At 45.4% G+C, this 19,120-nt stretch overlaps 2 protein-coding genes across 17 annotated transcripts in view; one reads left to right on the top strand and one right to left on the bottom strand.

The window, feature by feature from the left end:
• The window catches only part of GPR107 (G protein-coupled receptor 107), a 31,316-nt gene extending 19,337 nt beyond the window's left edge, over window positions 1-11,979 (bottom strand). Inside the window, exons 1-13 of one of the 2 annotated variants that reach the window (XM_048966392.1) lie at window positions 11,810-11,921; window positions 7,468-7,590; window positions 7,215-7,340; window positions 6,688-6,738; window positions 6,374-6,462; window positions 6,065-6,231; window positions 5,497-5,531; window positions 5,243-5,299; window positions 4,641-4,751; window positions 3,352-3,485; window positions 2,470-2,545; window positions 1,405-1,478; window positions 735-852 (exon numbers count right to left, since the gene is read on the bottom strand). In XM_048966392.1, the coding sequence (XP_048822349.1) occupies window positions 735-852; window positions 1,405-1,478; window positions 2,470-2,545; window positions 3,352-3,485; window positions 4,641-4,751; window positions 5,243-5,299; window positions 5,497-5,531; window positions 6,065-6,231; window positions 6,374-6,462; window positions 6,688-6,738; window positions 7,215-7,283 (981 nt within the window). In that variant the 5' untranslated portion in view covers window positions 7,284-7,340; window positions 7,468-7,590; window positions 11,810-11,921. Of the gene's footprint in view, window positions 1-734; window positions 853-1,404; window positions 1,479-2,469; window positions 2,546-3,351; window positions 3,486-4,640; window positions 4,752-5,242; window positions 5,300-5,496; window positions 5,532-6,064; window positions 6,232-6,373; window positions 6,463-6,687; window positions 6,739-7,214; window positions 7,341-7,467; window positions 7,591-11,809 lie in introns of both variants that reach the window. The other variant, XM_048966391.1, reaches the window with a different exon arrangement.
• A 4,080-nt stretch (window positions 11,980-16,059) lies between these two features.
• The window catches only part of FNBP1 (formin binding protein 1), an 83,980-nt gene continuing 80,919 nt past the window's right edge, over window positions 16,060-19,120 (top strand). For 14 of the 15 annotated variants that reach the window (XM_048966389.1, XM_048966388.1, XM_048966387.1 and 11 more), the window contains exon 1: window positions 16,060-16,284. In XM_048966389.1, the coding sequence (XP_048822346.1) occupies window positions 16,075-16,284 (210 nt within the window). In that variant the 5' untranslated portion in view covers window positions 16,060-16,074. Of the gene's footprint in view, window positions 16,285-16,719; window positions 16,995-19,120 lie in introns of those variants that run through there. The other variant, XM_048966383.1, reaches the window with a different exon arrangement.

Raw genomic sequence — 19,120 nt, 5'->3', positions numbered from 1 at the left:
ACCCTTTTTGTTGCATGCTATGCTGGACCCATGGTTTCAGTAAAGACAACAGAATAAAAATGGATTGCAAGCACAGAACAGCACTCTGCACAGATAGCAGTCTAACCACATTATTCTAAATCTAGCCAGTAAATCAAACTGGCCATACAAGTACATTTTGTACTCCATAGCCAAGTTCTAAAAGAACTCAGTAAATACATGCGATTTTGCAGCTGGGCAACAGATCACATCCCCAAAAGCTGAAAGGTCATCCTATCTACAACAGCAAATAGAAAAGCTGCCTTCCCATCTCCTTCAGGAGACAAACACCGATTGCTTTGAACATACTGGAGAGATGAGACCCAAGGGACCTCACAAATTTCAGTGCTCCCCATTCCTTAAGCCCATTTCAGCAAACTTCTCAGAAGTGATAACTTTCACCTAATTTCTCTGTTTGGTAATTTAATATTGCTTTGCAGCCCAAGTTTTGTCCCAGCATGACTAAACCTACATTACAGCTACTTGTTTGCTTGCTAATGTTATTTGATAACCATTATCTAATACTCAACATAAAGAGAAAAGTTGGGGAAAATTATATAACTTCTGGCCCTTTAACAGCTTCAAAAAAATTATAACTCAGCTCACAGGCTTATACAAGCAGTAATTTATATTCTGTGTAGGATTCACAGCCTGTTACAGTTTCCACAAGCTGCTCTCCCACAACACAGTAAGTATTGACACAGCTCAGTCCTCACCTGAAGTGGGATGACAATCATGAAAATTTTTTTGTCTTTATCTGAAAGGATGTGTTTAATGAAAGCCCAGCCTGTTCCAATGAGGGCAATAGTGATGAATAGAAGAGCACCCTTAAATCTGAAAGAGAAGCAGATAATGCAAGGAGATATTTTATACTTCCTCTTCAGCCCAGGTCATCTTTTCTACAGTCAGTAAAGCCACAAACCCAAATAAATAGCCTTGCTATTCATAACTGTAGCAAATGCTTATCCTACATCAGCAAACAGATGCCTTGCTTACAACCATGCATTACACAGCAACATTACCCTCCATTCACAACCACCAATATAAGCAATCTTTTCCTGGGGGAATCATCCATTTACCATGGTGAACAGGAGAAAACACTGGCAGCTGCATCCTCTTACTATTCACACCAAAAGCAAATTAGATACTTGAATATTAACATGAACAAAGAAGAGCAAAGCATTTCTTCTCCTTTTACTCCTCCACCCACATAAGCACCAATTCTCTGCAGCTGTCCTCTGCAAGCAGTTTTCCCCTTTACACTGGGCTCACTGCTGTCTTGTCACTCACAGCTCAGCATCAAGAATTAGCAATTCCCAGGTTCCCTGGCAGGGAAGGGGAATTCAGTTTCACCATTTAATTTACCAAATCTTCTGATACACTTACAGGTGAGTGATGTAATAGACAACAGCCCAGCCTTCAATAGGAAATCCCTGAGAAGAAATGTAGTGGTAGTCGATCTGAAAGCAGAAAACATAATAAGATACCTTATAAGATTTTCATCAGCACCCCACCCATGGCCGTTAAACAGGTTTGCTTTAGCAGGCATCTCAAGTTGCACTGTCAGTGTATACAAACTCATAATTTAGATAAAGCTTGCTCCCAACATTCTAGCATTGTTTAGTGTCATCAAGGTCATCCCCATTCACTCTGTTTCCTAAGCATTAGTGAATATTCTTTACACAACCTACAGTCTTCCTACACAGCTTCCATGTCTAACTACAGTTAAACAACTGCATTTCTACCTTCATTGTTCAAGTTCAGTTGCATTAGGGAATTAGGCACCTTTTAGTTTCACTTCAGTTGGAAATCAGACTCAAACCTGCTGATTCCAGGATTTTGTAGGTGTTATCCTAGTCTGAACTTGATGGAGAAGATCAAAACTGGCACAAACAGGAGTATTAAACGTTTGTCATTACCTTCATTAATGATATCTTTCAGTGGAAAGGCAAAGTCAAGACAATACAATAGAGACTTCATGTAATGAAGGTGTTAACGCTTATAATATTGTTTGCTATGGCACAGCACACTGTGCCAGCTAAAGCAGCACCTCTCAATTCTACAAACATCAAGGTTCCCATTCATTGACATTGTAAGCCGTACTGCTGTATTGCTTGAGCAGTGCCATTGCTCAAGCTTCCAGGCCAGCCTCAGATGGCTGTAACATCAGAACTCATGGAACTGATTCAAGCCTCACATACATGCTTGCTGCTTCCCCACATCAGGCTATGATCCCAATTGTATTTAAAGTCACAAATCTGCTGATGAAAACTGAATCTCCTCCACCACACAGCAGCAGTTCAGTACCAACATTTCAATTTGAAAGACACTTCTCTCCCCCTTCCCTCCTACTCTTCTCCCCCCTCCACACAAATTCCTCTAACAGCATACCCTGGATCTCATATTTCTAATTCCCAGCTGAACAGCTTAAGGCAGGGAAGCCATACGTACTGCATGGAAGACTAAGGACAGTGATTTTGTGAAAGGGAGGGCTGCCATCAGCCAGTGAATCTTAAAGACGTCATTTCTGGGAAGAAAAACGTGTCAGTTAAAAACCAGCAGTAAATTTTTGTTTCTGCAAGGATATTTCTTCATCATATAAATGTCAAACATTATCTCCCAGATAGAGCTGACTGTCAGCATAAAGCCATTCTCTTAATGCTGCAGTCCAAACTTTTACAGCATCCTGAACAATATTTTAACTGCATTCTCCCACTTTTTTAATCCTTGGGTTGGAAGATCACAATTCACAGGAACATCCAGTATGCACAGATCAGAGCAGTCGGATAATTACTAACCTCTACTCAAACAGATAGCACCCAGCCCAACCCAGGTCACTGCATCACATCACCAGATGAACTTCACTAAGTAATGAGTCCACCAAAAGAACTCCAGATTACCAAACAATCAGATCACCACGTGAACTTCAAACTAAGTACAAGGGCTAAAGCTGCTTCTGATGCCACGTTAACTACCAAGAAGCATGGCTTTTAATTAGTAATTCCTACCGCTTTTGATTATAATCGAAATTATTGGCTGCCATTCCCCACACAAAGAAAATTGAACCATTTGCTCTTTTAATTTACTTTCAAACAGCATTCTCCTTTTTTCAACTACAGGAACTTGTTTACTTTCTGCCACAACATATCTATAAGACATACACTACACACAGTCTCTTAACAACCCTACAACAATGGTCTGCAACAGTGGCACTGATGAAAGTACCTGGTTTTAAACTGGAAGATGTATACATTAAGCATATAGCATTGTGCCAGAGTTTTGAGTGATAAAATCTGAATTGGGCATAATAAGTGGAAAGAACACAACGCTTACCGGCGTTTACGAAGGATGTGGATCCACACAGTCCCAGACAGGAAAAAGAAGAGTGCCATGGAAATGTAAAGTTTTGGCAGTGGGATCTCACCTGCTGAGAGGTAGCTTTCAGGGTTCTTCTCCGTAATTTCTATCTGAATATGAATGGTAAGTTATGCAGACAGTTGAAAAAACATGTGGCTGAAGCACTCGTGCAAACTTCCATTTACAATTAGACTTTCAGGAGAGGTAATATCACAAGACTCAAACAAAAAAGTGATGCCTCCTATTTTATTACGTTGGTCCATGACAAGAGGTGAATGCTGGTCATGTGGCAGTAAAGGATGAAGCTTCCCACCGGTATTCATTACATTTTGCTGCTGTGTGCCAGATGGCAGCAGAAGGAGCAGACTGACAAATGGTGTCTGACACAGAAGTGCATATGAAGCAAAGGTGTGCATGGAAAACATTGCACCAGTGATGTTCATCAACACCTGCTGAACGTTTATGGATACCAAACAGTGGATATTAGCACAGGGAGATGGTGAGAGCTGGCAAAAACGTATAGCTAATGGTGGTGAATATGTTGAGAAACAGCATTTTGTAGCTAAGAAATTGCTTTATCAAACAGTGTTACTGTGCTCCTTGTACCTGTTGTCATTTCCATGGAAACAAATAGGAGGCAACACTTTCAGAGTGACCTGAGTGACCTATACAGAATCAGCTCTTCATCCTCAAGAGTTTCAAAACATTTTCAGAACTACATTCACAGCCTGAGCTGTTCTATTACACTCTGGCTCAACAGCACAGAACTGAACCCCTGGATGTTAAAAGAGATAGGAAGTGTGCTATACAATATTACCCTCAAACATTCAGTGAGCAGTGTAAAAATGCATCCCATTCAGGCCAGAAAAAAAAAAAGCCCTGAAAATTCATAACTGCCAACAATTTAAATTGCAACAAGTCTTAATATCTGTAATCATGTAAAGAGAAAAGATTTTTGACAGCAGCCAGCCATGAGCTGTTTAAGCTCTCACTTGGTTACAGTGCCAGTCACAACTGTGTACACTGAAGCCCACATGTATCCTTCATATCTCCAAACATTTCTCTAAAAGTTGTATTTTAATTCTTCTTACTGTAGTGCTGCCTTCAGAAATGGCACTGCAGAGATTAAATGCACAGCTCTGAATCACTTCCCACCCCACATATACACTTGTACACCAAGCACATGTGCTATATAAACTACAACTGGAAGTTGTATATTTTAGATAAAGCAAATGAGTTAACTGCACTTAAGGAGCTATACTCACATCAAGACTAAACAGCTGCTGATCACGAGGTTTCCCATTACTGTCAATACATTTATGGAAATACAGGCTGTAGAGACCTTCTTGGTTATCAGAACTGATGTTAAAGAAAAACTGAAAACAAGGAACAGGTAAGTCAACATCATTTTCATTCAACAACTGGGCTACACTGTAAAGAAGCTATCCTCACTGGAGCTACAAAAGTCAGGTCAGCTGGTTCCTCTCAGCAAATAGCCTGTTTTGAGGATACCTGCCCACGTGCAAATCTCAACAACATACCAGATAGAAACACTATGACTGTGCACTCTAAAACCCAAGACCTTCAGGCTTCAGTGCTAAAGCTACTTCACCGCAGAGAGAAGACAGCAACAACTGTCCTCTATCTAATGTGACCAACCACAGAATTTCGATCATACTTGCCCAAATACAAAAGCAGCTGCTCTGCTCCTATCCCAAACACACATTTTCATAGCTATATAAATCTGTACTGTATCACATGACAACTTCAAGCATTTTATAGGAACCAACATCTGCAAGTGAATCAGTGCGCTGAAACGAAGGAATTGTCTGAACATATCAGGACTAGACAACGGCAGAAGCCCTACCTGGAATGAGATAGTTCCTCTGTCGTTGCGAACAGGATGCTCTTGTTCTACTATGCTCTGGGAAAAAGAAAATAAACACAGATTGCAAAGCAGGTACCCACATCTGGTTACATCATCCAAACAATGAGAACTGATTTTGTACGTTTATGGGGAGGCTAAGAGCAATGAAACACTTCTCTCAACTTTCCGGCCATGCCTGCCCTGGAGTTCTCCCCCACATGCTTTCTGAATGAGATCAGCAGACAGTTTCTTACCTGTGAGGATGTTGTACTTCGTTTGGACTTCGTATCTAGAGACAGAAATATTCATGGTATATTTAGAGTGCTTGCACACAGACATCCTCATAGACCAGCACCTTTTACACACTGCCTGTACCTTCCTCAAGTGTTCTTACACTAATCCACGTGGCAGTTTCCAAGATAATCATTAACAGATTTCTCCCCAGCCCCTCCCTACCATCCCAGGACTCTTCCCTCCACATCCGTTCATTCTGAATGCATCATCAAATGTTAAGATAGTAAAAGTTCAAAACTTCGATTACGTTTTTAGCTTTGGCACGTCAGCACGTTGTCAACATTCATGCAATGCTACTGCAGGAAATAGCAAAACTAGACTTGCTGATGAATGCTGGTGTTATCCAGCCTCATACCCTGACTCGTTCAAACAACTGAGCAAAGTAAAGACAGCGTGCTCCATTTTTACAAGGCTGTGTAAATTCTAGCCCAAGGGGACGCCTGGAATGTGGCCACAACACACTGTTGGATGCACACTGACCAGAAATCAGCAGTGAAAGCAGATACAGTCAGGTTTAGCAAGACTTACCTGTGCCATCTGTATTTTCGTTAGTCTCAGCCAGACTTTTATCGGAATCAATTTTATCTTCAGAAGATTTTGGTGGCTTGGTAATCAAGGCAGTGGCATTTTCCTCAGACACAAATGAAATCTTAGGCAGCAGGTGAGAAGCTTCTGCAGAGAACTGTACCTTCACACTGAGGAAGCATTTTTTTTAGTACAAAATTAAGCCAACTGATATTCCTAAAGAGACTGTCATGATTTACGTACGATCATAAAAGAAAAATTAACTTAGCAAAATATGCCAACAGCCATTTCAAAAGAATTCTATTTACTTACACATCATTTTTGAAGTCCAGAAGTAAGATTACAACAGAAACACCTTGCTCAGGTTTCTTATTCAAAATACAGTAATCCACTTCTTCATCCTGGCAATGAAAGCAAAACAGCTTCAAAGCACCTTCCTGTTAACAAGAACTGGGCATGTTCTCCCCCAGGTGGAGGTAACTATTTTTAGTCCACTAAGATGCAAAACTGGATTACCCCCAACAACCTGCCTGTATCTAATGGTTCTCTCTTCCTTCCAGCTCCTCCTGGAATTACACAGACTACGATGCATCCCCAGCATAGAAAAGAAATCCCTCATCTCTTACCAGATAAGTGGAGAACCCATCATTCCTTGTTCGATCCAGACTGAACCCCACCTATGAGACAATTAAGGAGAATCTGTCAAATTAGAACAGCTCAGCCACCCCAGGATGAGGAGCCAAGTCACGATGAAATGAGTCAAAACTGGCATTTCTGAAATAAACTGTGCTGTATTTAAGGCTGAATCCAGATTTTCTCCTGGTATTACCCAGTTATGGAGCAAATCATTCAGATATAATATATGGAGGATCTCTGTAGGTCTCTTCCAACTCAACTATTCTATTGTACACACAAAATAGATACACGCAGACACACAAGTTCAGTGGAGGATCTGGTAAGTTAAAATGAGTTCTTAAAGCAGAATGAACAGCACTTGAGGATAAGTCTGGTAGGCCACGTATCCCCACAAGTTGCTCACACAGGGAAGGATGCAACCAGCACTACTCATTATGATATGACACTTCAAACAGGTTAAAAAAGTCCACTGCAAGGGCAATTTCCCAGGAAGCTTAATGGATGCAAAGTAACTTACTGATGAGCTGCTCTTGTCATCAGCATCCACAGGTGGCTTCAATGAAAGGTTGCTCACATTGACTTTCATGAAACCATTCTTGAAGAAGCCAAATGTATTCAGGTGCACTTTCTGCCTCACATCATCCTATGAGAAAGGAAAGTTTACAAATGTCACACAGTGTCACTGTTTTGGCTGAGTTAAACACAGCCACCTGCAGCAGCAATAGAGGAGGAAGCAGGGTGACCAGTGTTCACGCAGAACATGATCATACCAACAGCAAATTTCTTCAGGACACCTTCAGATATAGCCAATGATTTCACTGGAACCAATCAACTCTTCCAACAACCTCAACATGAGCTTCAAATGTGTCAGTGCTTATCACTTGACTGTACTCCTGAGAAAGATGCAAGAAAAAAGCCTGGAGGAAATTAAATTTCTGGGACTGCTGATTAAATGAAGTATTGCTATTAAAAAAAAGCCCCTACCACTGCAGGAGGCTGAAGAGGAAATAGCTAGTTATGGTGCTCTTACCTGAGACACAAGGCTTCAAGACTTAAGAATGATTAATGTCCAAAGGAATAGGGAGGTCAAACAGAATCACTTGGGTTTCCTACCAGGAATTCCAGTCCTGTCTTCTGCCCCTCATCTTAGTTGCAGAATAACTCATCTCCTCTCAGAGTGGCAAAGAAACTGCATGAATGGATACCTTCTCATAACTGGCTCAGTTGAGAACAGCTCAAGTACACTTGGCTTTTTTATTGTCCTCCCCATAAGGAGATCATGAAGGACAAACAAAAAGCAGTAAAAATTACATGCCAACGTCTTATCAGACAAGGAAAGGTCATATCCCTAAAACTTTGCATTCAAAAATCATAGAGTAGGCATGGAATCAGAGCCTCAAATCCTACAGAATCTTTAACTGGAAGGAAAACAAGAACAGAACAACTAAAATTAAGTAGCAAATTTAAAGTGTAGTTGGCTCTCCCCCTTGACACCAAATACTCATTAGATATCGCTGCATAAAACTTCCCTTACACAAATATCACTCAGCTTAACAGCAGGACATACATCCTGACACAGCCAACCTGCAATCTAGCTAAGAGATCACCCTAAGAGAATCAGGTTAACCTGGCAAATAACCAGATGGTTCCTCCAGTGCTCAGAAGAGGAAAAAAAATGTCAGAAACACGTGGCCTGCAGCAGATGCCCTGTTTAACAGAGTGCTGTAGCTGTGCCATCTCCATGCTGCAGGTCACTTACATGCTTGAGGCAACAGTCCATCTGGTTAATTTCACAGAGCTTTCAGTGTAATTTCTCAGCCAGCTTTTTCAGCTGCACACCTGGGATGGTATGAACCACTTCTGGAGGGATAACCATTTGTGTGGGTGTCAGGGGCAGGGCAAGGAGGGAAACAGAGCATCACCCAGCCACAAGGCTTTCTGCATGCTGTAAATACAATGAGAAGCAGCTGCTTAATTCAAACTTCTTGCAAGCAGTTCAATTTAAGTTCATTTGTTCAGCAGTTCACCAATATGCTGCCCATCAACAAATGATAATTGACACATAACACGCAATTTCCTCCCTGGTTTTACATCAGCTTTGAGTGCTTAGAGTTTACAGATTTAGTTCACAAATCCTTCAGCTTTACACGATCCTGAAGAAGCAACAGCACATCCCCCAGGAGCATCGCCTGCTCCACATATTGACAGCTTAAAGTTGCAGGCTTACCAATAGCTGTCTCACCTTTCACTAGAGCTTTAACAGGTTGGAAAAATACAGCTTTTGTTCATAATCTTGCAACTTCTGACTGCAGAAACCTAAGACTGTGTCCTTATAACAAAGGTGTGAATCAGTACAAAGAAATGCTGCACTAATAAACATCCTGCACCTTCTGGACTAAAAGAAGTGTCATCCAAGATCCTGCAGCTCAGAATCCACAAATTATCATTTAACAATTTACTCAGAACTCACTGGCACGATGCTATTAGCACAGAGAAAATGTTAACTGAGGGCGTTGACCCTTACATGGAATGACTTGTATTATCTGTGTAAGCCCAGTAACTTGTACAAGATTAAGTTGTACTGGAAGGTCTTCTCAACTTGTGCAATTGAACTCCAAAACTTAACAAGATAAAAAGGCCACAAGATTCACGGACAGAAACAACCACTGGAAATAAACATCTCCCACACAAAGTTTAACATGAAGTTGAAATTCAAGCATCATTACATAGGAGGGGGTTTTGCTTCCCTTTTGGAAACCACTGCATGGCAAAGATAACTAATCAGAAAGCAACACCACGACTGGCTACGTAGCACCGTTGGCTGGATGGCTCCCCTTGTTAGGTCTCCAGAAACTGCTTAATTTCAGCAGCTCACCAGCATGAAGCTTAACTGTGTGCACAACAAAGGCCTCAGCTACACAAACTTCCCCATTCTCTGAAGCAGTTTGCCACTGCATTGTGCAAAGCGTAAGGCTGCAGTAACACAGCTTCCATTTGCTGAGACTGGGGGAAACAAAACAAAACACACCTTCCAAAAGCAACCCTAACACACACCATAGTTTTGGTAACCAGAAAGGTTCCAACCTCATCATGGAAATCTTGAAGAATTGTTTCCATACATTTTCTAAAACTTTTCCAAGTTTTTTCTGCTTTTTTGTTTGTTTGTTTTAAATAAATTACCATATTAATTTAACAACGCTAATAACGAGTGTTACCAAGGAAGAAAGTCATCTTCAGTGATGTTATCCTAGCAGAAAGTTTCAAACAAATTCATCTTCAGAAACAAGAGAAATACCTCACTTTGTACATTTCCATAAAGATAAAAAGCTATTTTTACTCAAGACACAGGAAAACAGAAAAGCTTCACTTCAGCACGTTAGTTACCAAGCCAGAAAAAAGCTTTTCTAACTTAGGCAACAGCAGCTTGTTTGGGGAAGCCCATACCTTTAATTTGGCACAGCCTCAGAGCACACGTTGCCAACAGCACCAACAGCAGAAGGGCTGGTCGTTGTGAAGGGCAGCCATTAGAGAACCGGATGTTTACATAAAGTGCTGTAAAGTCACAGATGAGGAGCCCGCTCACGTTTACACAGGTGCACAAAGGCACGAAAGCACTTCTGTTTCCCTTGGTGTTTGTTTGGTCAGTGTTGCAACTTACATGAAAGTCATACGACTCAGCTATGATCGTATTGATTGTAATAATGAAATATATTTTAAAATCAAGCGTTTTATAACCTTGCAGTTTAGAAATGCCTGAATAGGAATCACAGAATGGCCAGGGTTGGAAGGGACCTCAAGGATCACGAATCTCCAACCCTCTGCCACAGGCAGAGCCACCAACCTCTACATTCAATACTAGACCAGGCTGCCCAGGGCCCCATCCAACCTGGCCCTGAACACCTCCAGGGATGGACAGGGCATCCACAGACTCTCTGGGCAGCTGTTCCAGCATCTCACCACTCTCGTAAGTAAAGAACTTCCCCCTGACATCCAACCTCAATCTAAATGCCCTCCCTCAACTATAAACCATTTCCCCTTGTCCTGCTGTTATCTACCCTTGTCAAGAGTTGATTCCTCTCCTGTTTGTAAACTCCCTTTAGGTACTGAAAGGCTGTAATGAGGTCACCCCACAGCCTTCTTTTCTCCAGGCTGAACAAGCCCAGCTCCCTCAGCCTGAAAGAGGAACTATAAATAGCAATATTTGCTGCTGAGAAGGTTTGCTTGAAACCAGCACAAAAGTTTACTATATAACAGAAATAGCAGCTCAGTACAGATATCCAGCACCCAACTACTATTGGACAAGAAGTCTTCCAAACAGCAAAGTAACCAATAAAAGTTTCCTAATTTGCTGTTTGAAGAGAAAGTTAACTTTTCCTGAGACAGAACAACGTTCGTTCCATTACATTTTAGACTACTACAAAGACAGGAAAACTCCTTACGAATGAGTCAGGAATGATGGACCTCTCAATTAAGGACATAGGGGATGTTGCTGTAATATTCTGGTATGCTCCCCACACAGCTGTTCTCCTGCAGCAAAACCCCAGGACAGCCTTCTCACAAGCCCAGCAGCACTGCTGGGGCCGCAGCTCCCACAACAGCCTGCGAGTAACGAGCTGTCCTCAAACATGGGTACAAAACCACAACGGGACCTTTCAAAAAGCACAACCTTAAGTCTACTAAGCTCAAGTAGAGAGCGGTCAGCACTGATTCCTTCTTCTGCCTCAATCACCCACTTGATAAATGCGAAGAACGCACATCGGTAAGAGGAATAAAGCAGCACCACAGCCTTCAGAGTAGAACGACAGAAGACGGGATGGGGAGAGCAATCAGAACGCGGGCTAATAGCGAGCCCGAAGGAGTTCCCAGCGCACACTGGGCCCGCACACACAGCCCGACCCACAGCCCGCACTTCCCCACAGCACAGCCGAGGAACAAAAGCAAAGCCAACCGGGGCCCCAGCAGGCCAAAACACAGCAGCAGAGCCGGGCCAGGCAGCGGGACAGGGCCAGGGCGACGAGAAGAGCCCCGGCCTGAGGAGAACGGGATCAGACCCACCGATCCCCTCACCCCACTCGGAACCGAGCCCAGAGGATGCTGCGGCGCAGACCTTACTTTGAGGGTGAGGTGATGGACGCGGGCTCCGGCCGGACCCGCACAGAGCAACGCCAACCCCAGCACCACCACAGTAAGAGCGGCGGGAAGGCCGCGGGCCGCCATCTTTACTCCAACATCAGCATCCTGTTCCCGCGGCACTTCCGGGAGCGGGGTGCGCTGGGAAGGTCACGTGACCAGCGATGGGCGGGGCTGCTTGGGACACACCCTGCAGGCGGCCCCGCCTCGCGGCCTTCCCGCGCCCTGCCCGAGATGCCCGCACGTGTCCCAGCCGTGCCTGCTGACCACGTGACGTCCCCCGGCCCGCCCTGCGCTGAGCTGGGCTCGGGCGTCGTGCCTGCAGCCCGTCCCTGGGAGCGGCGCTGATGGCGAGCAGTCCGAGCCGCTGAGCGTTTCTGCTGAGCGCTGGGCTCCGTGGTTCGTTTTAAACATCTCTCTATATGCAACAGAAGGCTTTCTGCTTCCTTAGTGGGGTAGCTTAGGAACTACTGAGCTATTTGATCTCCGTGGTCCTACTTGAAGCTACACACAGCCCAGACTTGGCTTCAGTCAGGTCTGCGTTGCTCAGTTACATGAGCAGCAGGCAGCCTGCCAAGGGACAATGAAGGCAGCCTTCAGACAGACTTAGCCACTGCTGAAACCATTTCTGAAAGATGTGATCCGCTTAGCAACGTGATAAAACGCAGCTTCTGTGTTCTGTCAGCTCTCATCACTCCGACGTTTTTCCTTTCAGAGCAAGCAGTGGCAGCCGTGCAGCTTTCCTGAGCCAGGTGTGCAACGGAACAGCCGAGCAGTGAAATGCACATCAGGGTGCATGGGCAGAGAAAAAATCCTGACCCTTGTTATAACACTTACATGGAAAGTCCCATCTTTGTTCAGCAGCGATTCAGATGTCACTCTACACGTTACCTCCTATTTAATCTTCCCTTCTTTCTCTCATTCTCTTAGGTAATAGAATAAACACAGATCTCTCAACACCACCAAAGATACCAGAAAATACCTGGAAGTCTGACGAACAAACTTGGATTGCTCTTTTTCTAGGTAGTAACCGAGCGAGCCGCTAGATGTCCCCTCAGCATCAGGCTTCGTGGTGCCAGCTACGGGAAAGCTATGGGACAACATCGGAGAACCAAAGCATGGTTCTGGTCAACCTCTTTTTCTCCAAATTCATATTTTTAATGTTGTAATTACTATCATTCCTGTGCTCAGACCTCCCTAGGAAGCCTAGAGACTCATGAAAAATGGCTGTTTGCAGCCACAGCTGCGGCACAGGCTTTGTGCCTCGCTCTGTTCTCAGTGACTACTTCAGTAGCCAAACGGCATGAAACTGTCCTGTATAATTCCAGGCACTGTTCATCCCATCAACCTCTCCTAATCAGAAGGTATTTCCTAATAACAATCGGGGAATTTTATGTCCCAAACTTAAATTGCCTGAATGTTTCTCCTTGTAACTCTGCCAGCTCTCAGGATATTGCAGTGACTAAATCACAACTGACCCAGACTAAGTGATCTGTGGAAGTTAGAACTTGTATAACACAGAAAGTAAATACGTTACATTTTTCAAAGGATGTACACATCAAAAGATTCTAGACTTAAATTTACATTCCTACACACACAAACTGTAATAAATACGCTGTAGGAACAAATGTCTTTACATTGATGTTTTACTGTAGTCACCAGACAAGATAAATTACCTGGCTGTAAATGGAGCGTTCTAGCAGTTACTCTTAACTGTGTTCACACATGCTTAGTTTCTTTACATTCCTTTTCATTGTTTTTCCCCACGTGTACCTGAACATAATTAGGATTCTTCACGGAGTTTTTTGGAAGTATCTGATGAGCAACTGTTGAGATTGGATGGAAACCATCAGCAGCATCAAGAAACTCCTGGCATATGGGTAGCATGTAAACACACCTTTAGTACAAAGTAAAAGTGGGCTAAGTATTCGTTATTGATGTGCTCTGTGAATGTGCTATGGGGATGTTGCAGAATAGCAAAACCTGTTTTTTCTCTAAAAAAAAAAAAACCCACAGAGCACAAAAGCACAGTCAGAAGGGCAGTGACCTCACCTTTCAGGTTGTGGTTCTACAGCTACTAAGCAAAGTAAACCCGGGGGTAGAAAAACTACAAGCCAGGCAAGCTCGTAACAGAAAAGCAGAGATGATCCAAGAAATCATTTTACAGTTTAGATACTGAAATTAGAAGTCAATTCATAGCTGAAGTACAAAATAATGCCTCAAACTGACGTTTAAATAAGGCTCCTGTGTCTGTGGGCAGAGGATGTGTGCAGGGTGGGGGGGGGGGGGGTGGAGGTTCCAGGTGAGGATGGTCAGGGCCATTCAGGTTTATCACCTCTTCATCAGGTGTTAATCAGACCCCTGTGGGCCGTGATAGGGCACTAAAGAGAACCGAGGTCCCCTGCTGTGTGTCTGAATGAGCTGGGTAGGTTGTGACTGCAGAAAGGAAACAGCTGTAATGGTGATGGCCTGAGGGAAAGGCGTGTCCTCTTCCTTTCCTGGTGCTGTTTCAGTTCCAGTGTATAGAGGTTGTAAGCAACACCTACCTTCCATGTTTTGGATGTGGATGATCTGGGTAGAATTGTAAAAATAGAAGGGAAGCAGCTGCAGGGATGATAACCATGGGGGGGAAAGGTGGGTCCTCTTCCTTTTATGTTCCAGAAGTTAGAAATACTTATACTTACTTTGCAAGCTGTGATTTTCCTTGATTTGCATGAGGAAACACGAAGATTGGGGATTTAGGTTAAACTGTAGTTGAGGGGTTTGTTTTAGCTTTCTTGGTTGCTAAATGATTTGGAAGGTAGCTGTTTTGAAGTTGTTTTTCTTCTTTGGTTTTTGTTTAAAGGAATTGCTTGGGCTTGGGATGTAGTGTGAGCAATGCTCCGAATCGCAGTAACAGATATAAACACAGAATTTACAGGAGTATGCCTGTATCCAGATAACAGGTCTGAATGGTTTTGTTCCTAGTGCAGCCAGGGGAAAACTCCTACTGGTTTCTGTATTGCTCTGCTTTGCATTGTGTAAATTAGGTAATGGGGAGTAAATAATCGGTTTTCTAAGTGTTATTTTGAACTGTTCTTTTGAGGCTGGAACCTGCTAAGCCTTCTCACATCATGCTGTAGCATAAAGGGCTCTTAATGCTCCCATCGTTGTTAATTACATCAGTAATTAAGGACGAATCAAGCTGCAGGCTCTGCTGTTTTGAGCACTGCACAAACAGAGCAGTGCTGTAAGTGGCAGTCTGTGTCTTGGAGAGCTTCAGACTAAATAACAAAAACGGGAGGGGAAAAAAATCTACCAGAAATATCTGGAATGCAATTTACTTGGCTTTTCCCTTGAGCTCCGTCCACACGAATCTTAATTTATTCACAGGTTTTGGTGTTGTTGGTTCTGATGTGCCATCCTAATACAGAACTTGCATTTCTGGCCTGTACCGTTCAATAACCAGTTATGTGTTTCTTGTCTTTCTCTGGGGACAGGTTTCCCTGCCCGTGCTGGTGTAACAGGTTTGCCTTGTTCCCCTCCCAGGTCTTTGTGCAAAAGGAAATTCCACTGCAAATTCACCTCAGATGATACCAGTGCTGCTTTGCGCTTGGACTCTGTGCGTTCTTTTTGTTCAAGTATTTATGGATTAAGGTCTCAAACAGCTGTGATGCAATTATGTTCACTGGTTTTGTAATGCATTCCGGGTGGACATAAGGCTAAGAGGCTCCTGGTGTCCCTCTGCTGAGAGCCTGTGGAGGTAGAAGCCCTTGGGGCTGCAGTTGTGCTTCAGGCAGGCTCAGATATTCAAATACGTTGGCAACAACAGGAAGTATTCTGTGCAATGAGTTGATCAGCGTCTCTTAGTTGTGATGCAGTCTTTAAAGATATTAACGTTTAATGGTGAGCAAAAGCGGTGCCTGCTCTGTGCCTCGCTTCAAGGGTAGTAGCACTCTGCTCCCATATTCAAACCAATGCAGATAAAATGAAATGCAGTGCATTATTAGCATCATGCTCGTCTTCACTGTTGTTCTAAATGTTGGAATCACTTCAGTTATCCTTCTATTGTTTTTTTTCCCTCCTCATGCAGATTGATATCCACATGCTGTCCAGTGTAAGTGCATGAGTCCAGGGGAGGTAATGCATGCAGCAGCTGTGCAGTTATCAGAAAGATCCCAGCCCTCTGTGAGCACATTCTGTGCTCCTCAGGTGAATAAATGTGCTTTCCCCTTTCTACACATATGTGGAGGGGTTAGGGTTTACAGATGCAGCAAAGACAGGAATCTGAAGGGCTTTTTGCCTTTCTTGTAGCTGAAAAGCAGAAGTATAAAATCAGATTAGGTGACGCAGCTCAAATAAATGCTGTTGCAAAGGAAGACGAGCACAAAATAAATCTTATTTCTCCAGCAAGGAAACAAGCTGATTTCTGCAAGGCCTGCGTGACTGCTGCCGTGCCCCACGTCGGCTGCAGGCAGGTAACTCGATTATTTTCCTGCCCGCGTGCTGCTGACGGACGGCAGGATCGATGTTTCTGAACGCGGCTGGGTTGGGGTGCGCGTGTTTGGGGCGCGGGGTGACGGAGGCAGCCCCTCCCTGCAAGGTGTGGGCTTCCTTATTCATCGGGGCGGCTGCCCCCGTACAAATCTCCAAAGCAGGAACGTTTGCTTGGAAATCAAATAACAAAATCCGCGCTTCGTACTGTGAGGAAGCGGGAAGAAAGGGAGCAGGGCGGACACGCCGCTCCGGGGCGAGGAGCGCGCATCGCCTCGCGGTGCCCAGCGGGGGGCGGCGCGCTCCCGCCGCTCCCAGAGGACGTGGGGGGCGCGCAGCCGGCGGCCGCGCATGCGCAGTGCGCTCCTCGCCCCCCTTTTAACGGCCGCGGGGCGCGCGTGCGCAGTGCGCCAGAGCTGTCAAGCGCTCCCCCCTCCCGCCCCGCTCCGCCGCCGCCTCTCCGCGCGGCGCCGCTCGGGCCATTTTGCGGCGCGATGAGGCGGGAGCGGTGGTGAGCAGCGCCCGTCCCGCTCTTCGCGCGTCCCGCTCTTCGCCCTCGCCTCGGCGCCGGGATCCGAGCCGGTTCTTCGCGTGCGGGGAGAGAAAGGGAAGGAAGCCTCACCGAGGGGCAGCGACCCCCGCCCGCCCTCCGCTCGGCGCCGGCGGAGCCATGAGCTGGGGCACGGAGCTGTGGGTGAGCCGGGGGGGGGGGGGGGCGGGAGCGTGCCGGGACCGCGCGGAAATTACCGGTAAAACAAACGAGCCCCGGGCGCGGAGCCGCCCCGCGGAACGAAGGAGGGTCGGGCTGCTGCTTTATTTTTTCGGCGTGTGCGCGGTTCGGAGGTGGGTCCGATTTCAGGAGGGAGCGGCGGTGCGGGGCGGACCGCGGGGAGCGGAGCGGAGCTGGCGGTGTTGCCGGACTGGGTGCCGGGCTGGGTGCGGAGTTGAGAGAGGCAGAAGGGAAACACGGGCTCGGTCACAAAGAGGACGCGGTGCAGCCATGTTTGGCAGCGGGGCGAACCGCCATGGCGCTGCGGGACCCGGTTTTGGGCTGTCTGTAGGTACGGCCGTGTTATCTGTGCTAATCGCAGCCCTGCCCGCTCGGGTAGACAGTTGAACGAGCGTCCCGCTTGGCTGTGACGTCGTAGTGGTGTTATAGTTAGAAATACACGGCGACCTGAGCACGGGATGCTTGCTGAGGGTCATCCTGCGTTTGTCCGCGGTGCTACAGAATGATGGAGTGCCGTAGCGGTGCTGCTTTGATTCGTTTCTTCAAACAGCTCTGCTGCACGGGGAGATCTGCAGCTGGCATTGCTTTCTGCACCCTGCATGCTCTGTGGGGAGGTTAAGCAGTCTGAACGACTCGCTGTAAATCGTTCTGATGCAGAAGAATAAATGTGGAATTCTCGAGGTGGGCTGAGCGTCTGCTTTTGCCTTCTTAGCGGTGTAGGCGATGCTGATATGTTTCTGCACAAGATCGAGGGAAGAAGTGCTTATCCGTGGTTCGTTGTAATCTCTGCAGGTGTGTGCAGTTGTGTGTCTGTAACGATTTTTTTTCCCTAAAGTTTAACTGGTGAAATCTTGTCTTTGCTATCTAAGGCACCAACATCTCTTGTGTCCTCGGTATAGCTTGAGAAGTGTAGTAGGTTAATGAGGAGAAAACACAGCAACCAGGTGCAGTGAGGCTGGATACCACACTGGTAGGACTCGTGTGCTACGTTGGGCACAGCTTTGTCGATGAATTGCTTTCCAGTGCTGTGGGTATCTGGGACAGAATGCTGGCATCCCTCTCTGAGTCCCCCTCCCTTTACTGAGGAAAAGAACCACACAACCAGCTTGGATTTAATGCGTGCCACCACCTTTGGTTGGTCCCGGTGTTTCTTAAACAAAATTGGATTTCTATTAGTCTTAAAACTTAGTATTTGTTTTGGGTAGTCATGTGTTGGCTGTACAAACAGGTGTCATGAATTAAAAATGCCCGTTGTAGGGTGTGACTGGTGTAGGATTGGCTGTGGCCTTTGTTGGATGGAGTGGAAGTTGGGGTGTTAACAGGTGTTTCTAATTGTCGTTTAGGAACTTAATGTCTGTTGTTTCACCAGGGTTGTGTTGCAGGGTGAGGTGCCCATCTGCCAGGCTGAGTGCGTGCTCACCGGTCACTCCTGCAGTGTAACAAAGGAGAAGCAAAATCAGAGTTGCTCTTTAGAGAAAGTAGAATGTTAACGTGCGTGGATTTCTGTTTGTTCCTATGGGGGGAAGCTTCCTTCTGAGGCTTGCAGAAAGAAGCCTCAGAAGCAATGAAATTCATTTGGCAAAATGTAAGTGACTCCCAAGAGAGTGCTGCAGCCCTGTGCTGTGTTGTGAGGATATTTTGTTTCTCCGGGTTGCAAATTGTATTGCAAAAATTCCTAATCCTATTTCATTCGACTCAAGACTTCTGTTCTGAGTTTCATTTATGAGCTTCACCCATAATCAGCAGAATTATTAGAGGTACCAGGGCAGCATTTGGATCCAGTGTGAGGATAAATGCTCAGGATGATGAGATCATCTGTGGCCTCCCAGCATTCGGGTGTCACAGAGCAAAGCCTGAAGGTCTCATATAACAGCATGAGTTGTCTGTGTGTGTGGCAGTGGCTGGAGCTGCTGTGCTGCTCGGTGTGCCCACAGCCTGCACAGCTTTCTGCCCATTGCACTGAAAACATATGGAATCCAGGGGGAGGAGTGGTGGGTGAAGGGCGAAGTATGGTCATAGGACTGAAACCTTTTGTTTTCTGCTCCAGTTCAAGAGGAGCTGTAAGGGCTGGCAGCTGGGGGTTGGAAGAC

This window comes from Lagopus muta, chromosome 19 (genome assembly GCF_023343835.1).
Source record: "Lagopus muta isolate bLagMut1 chromosome 19, bLagMut1 primary, whole genome shotgun sequence".
NCBI lineage: Eukaryota > Metazoa > Chordata > Aves > Galliformes > Phasianidae > Lagopus > Lagopus muta.
The sequence above is the reverse complement of the archived record's forward strand: the minus strand, read 5'-3'. Positions and strand labels throughout refer to the sequence as shown.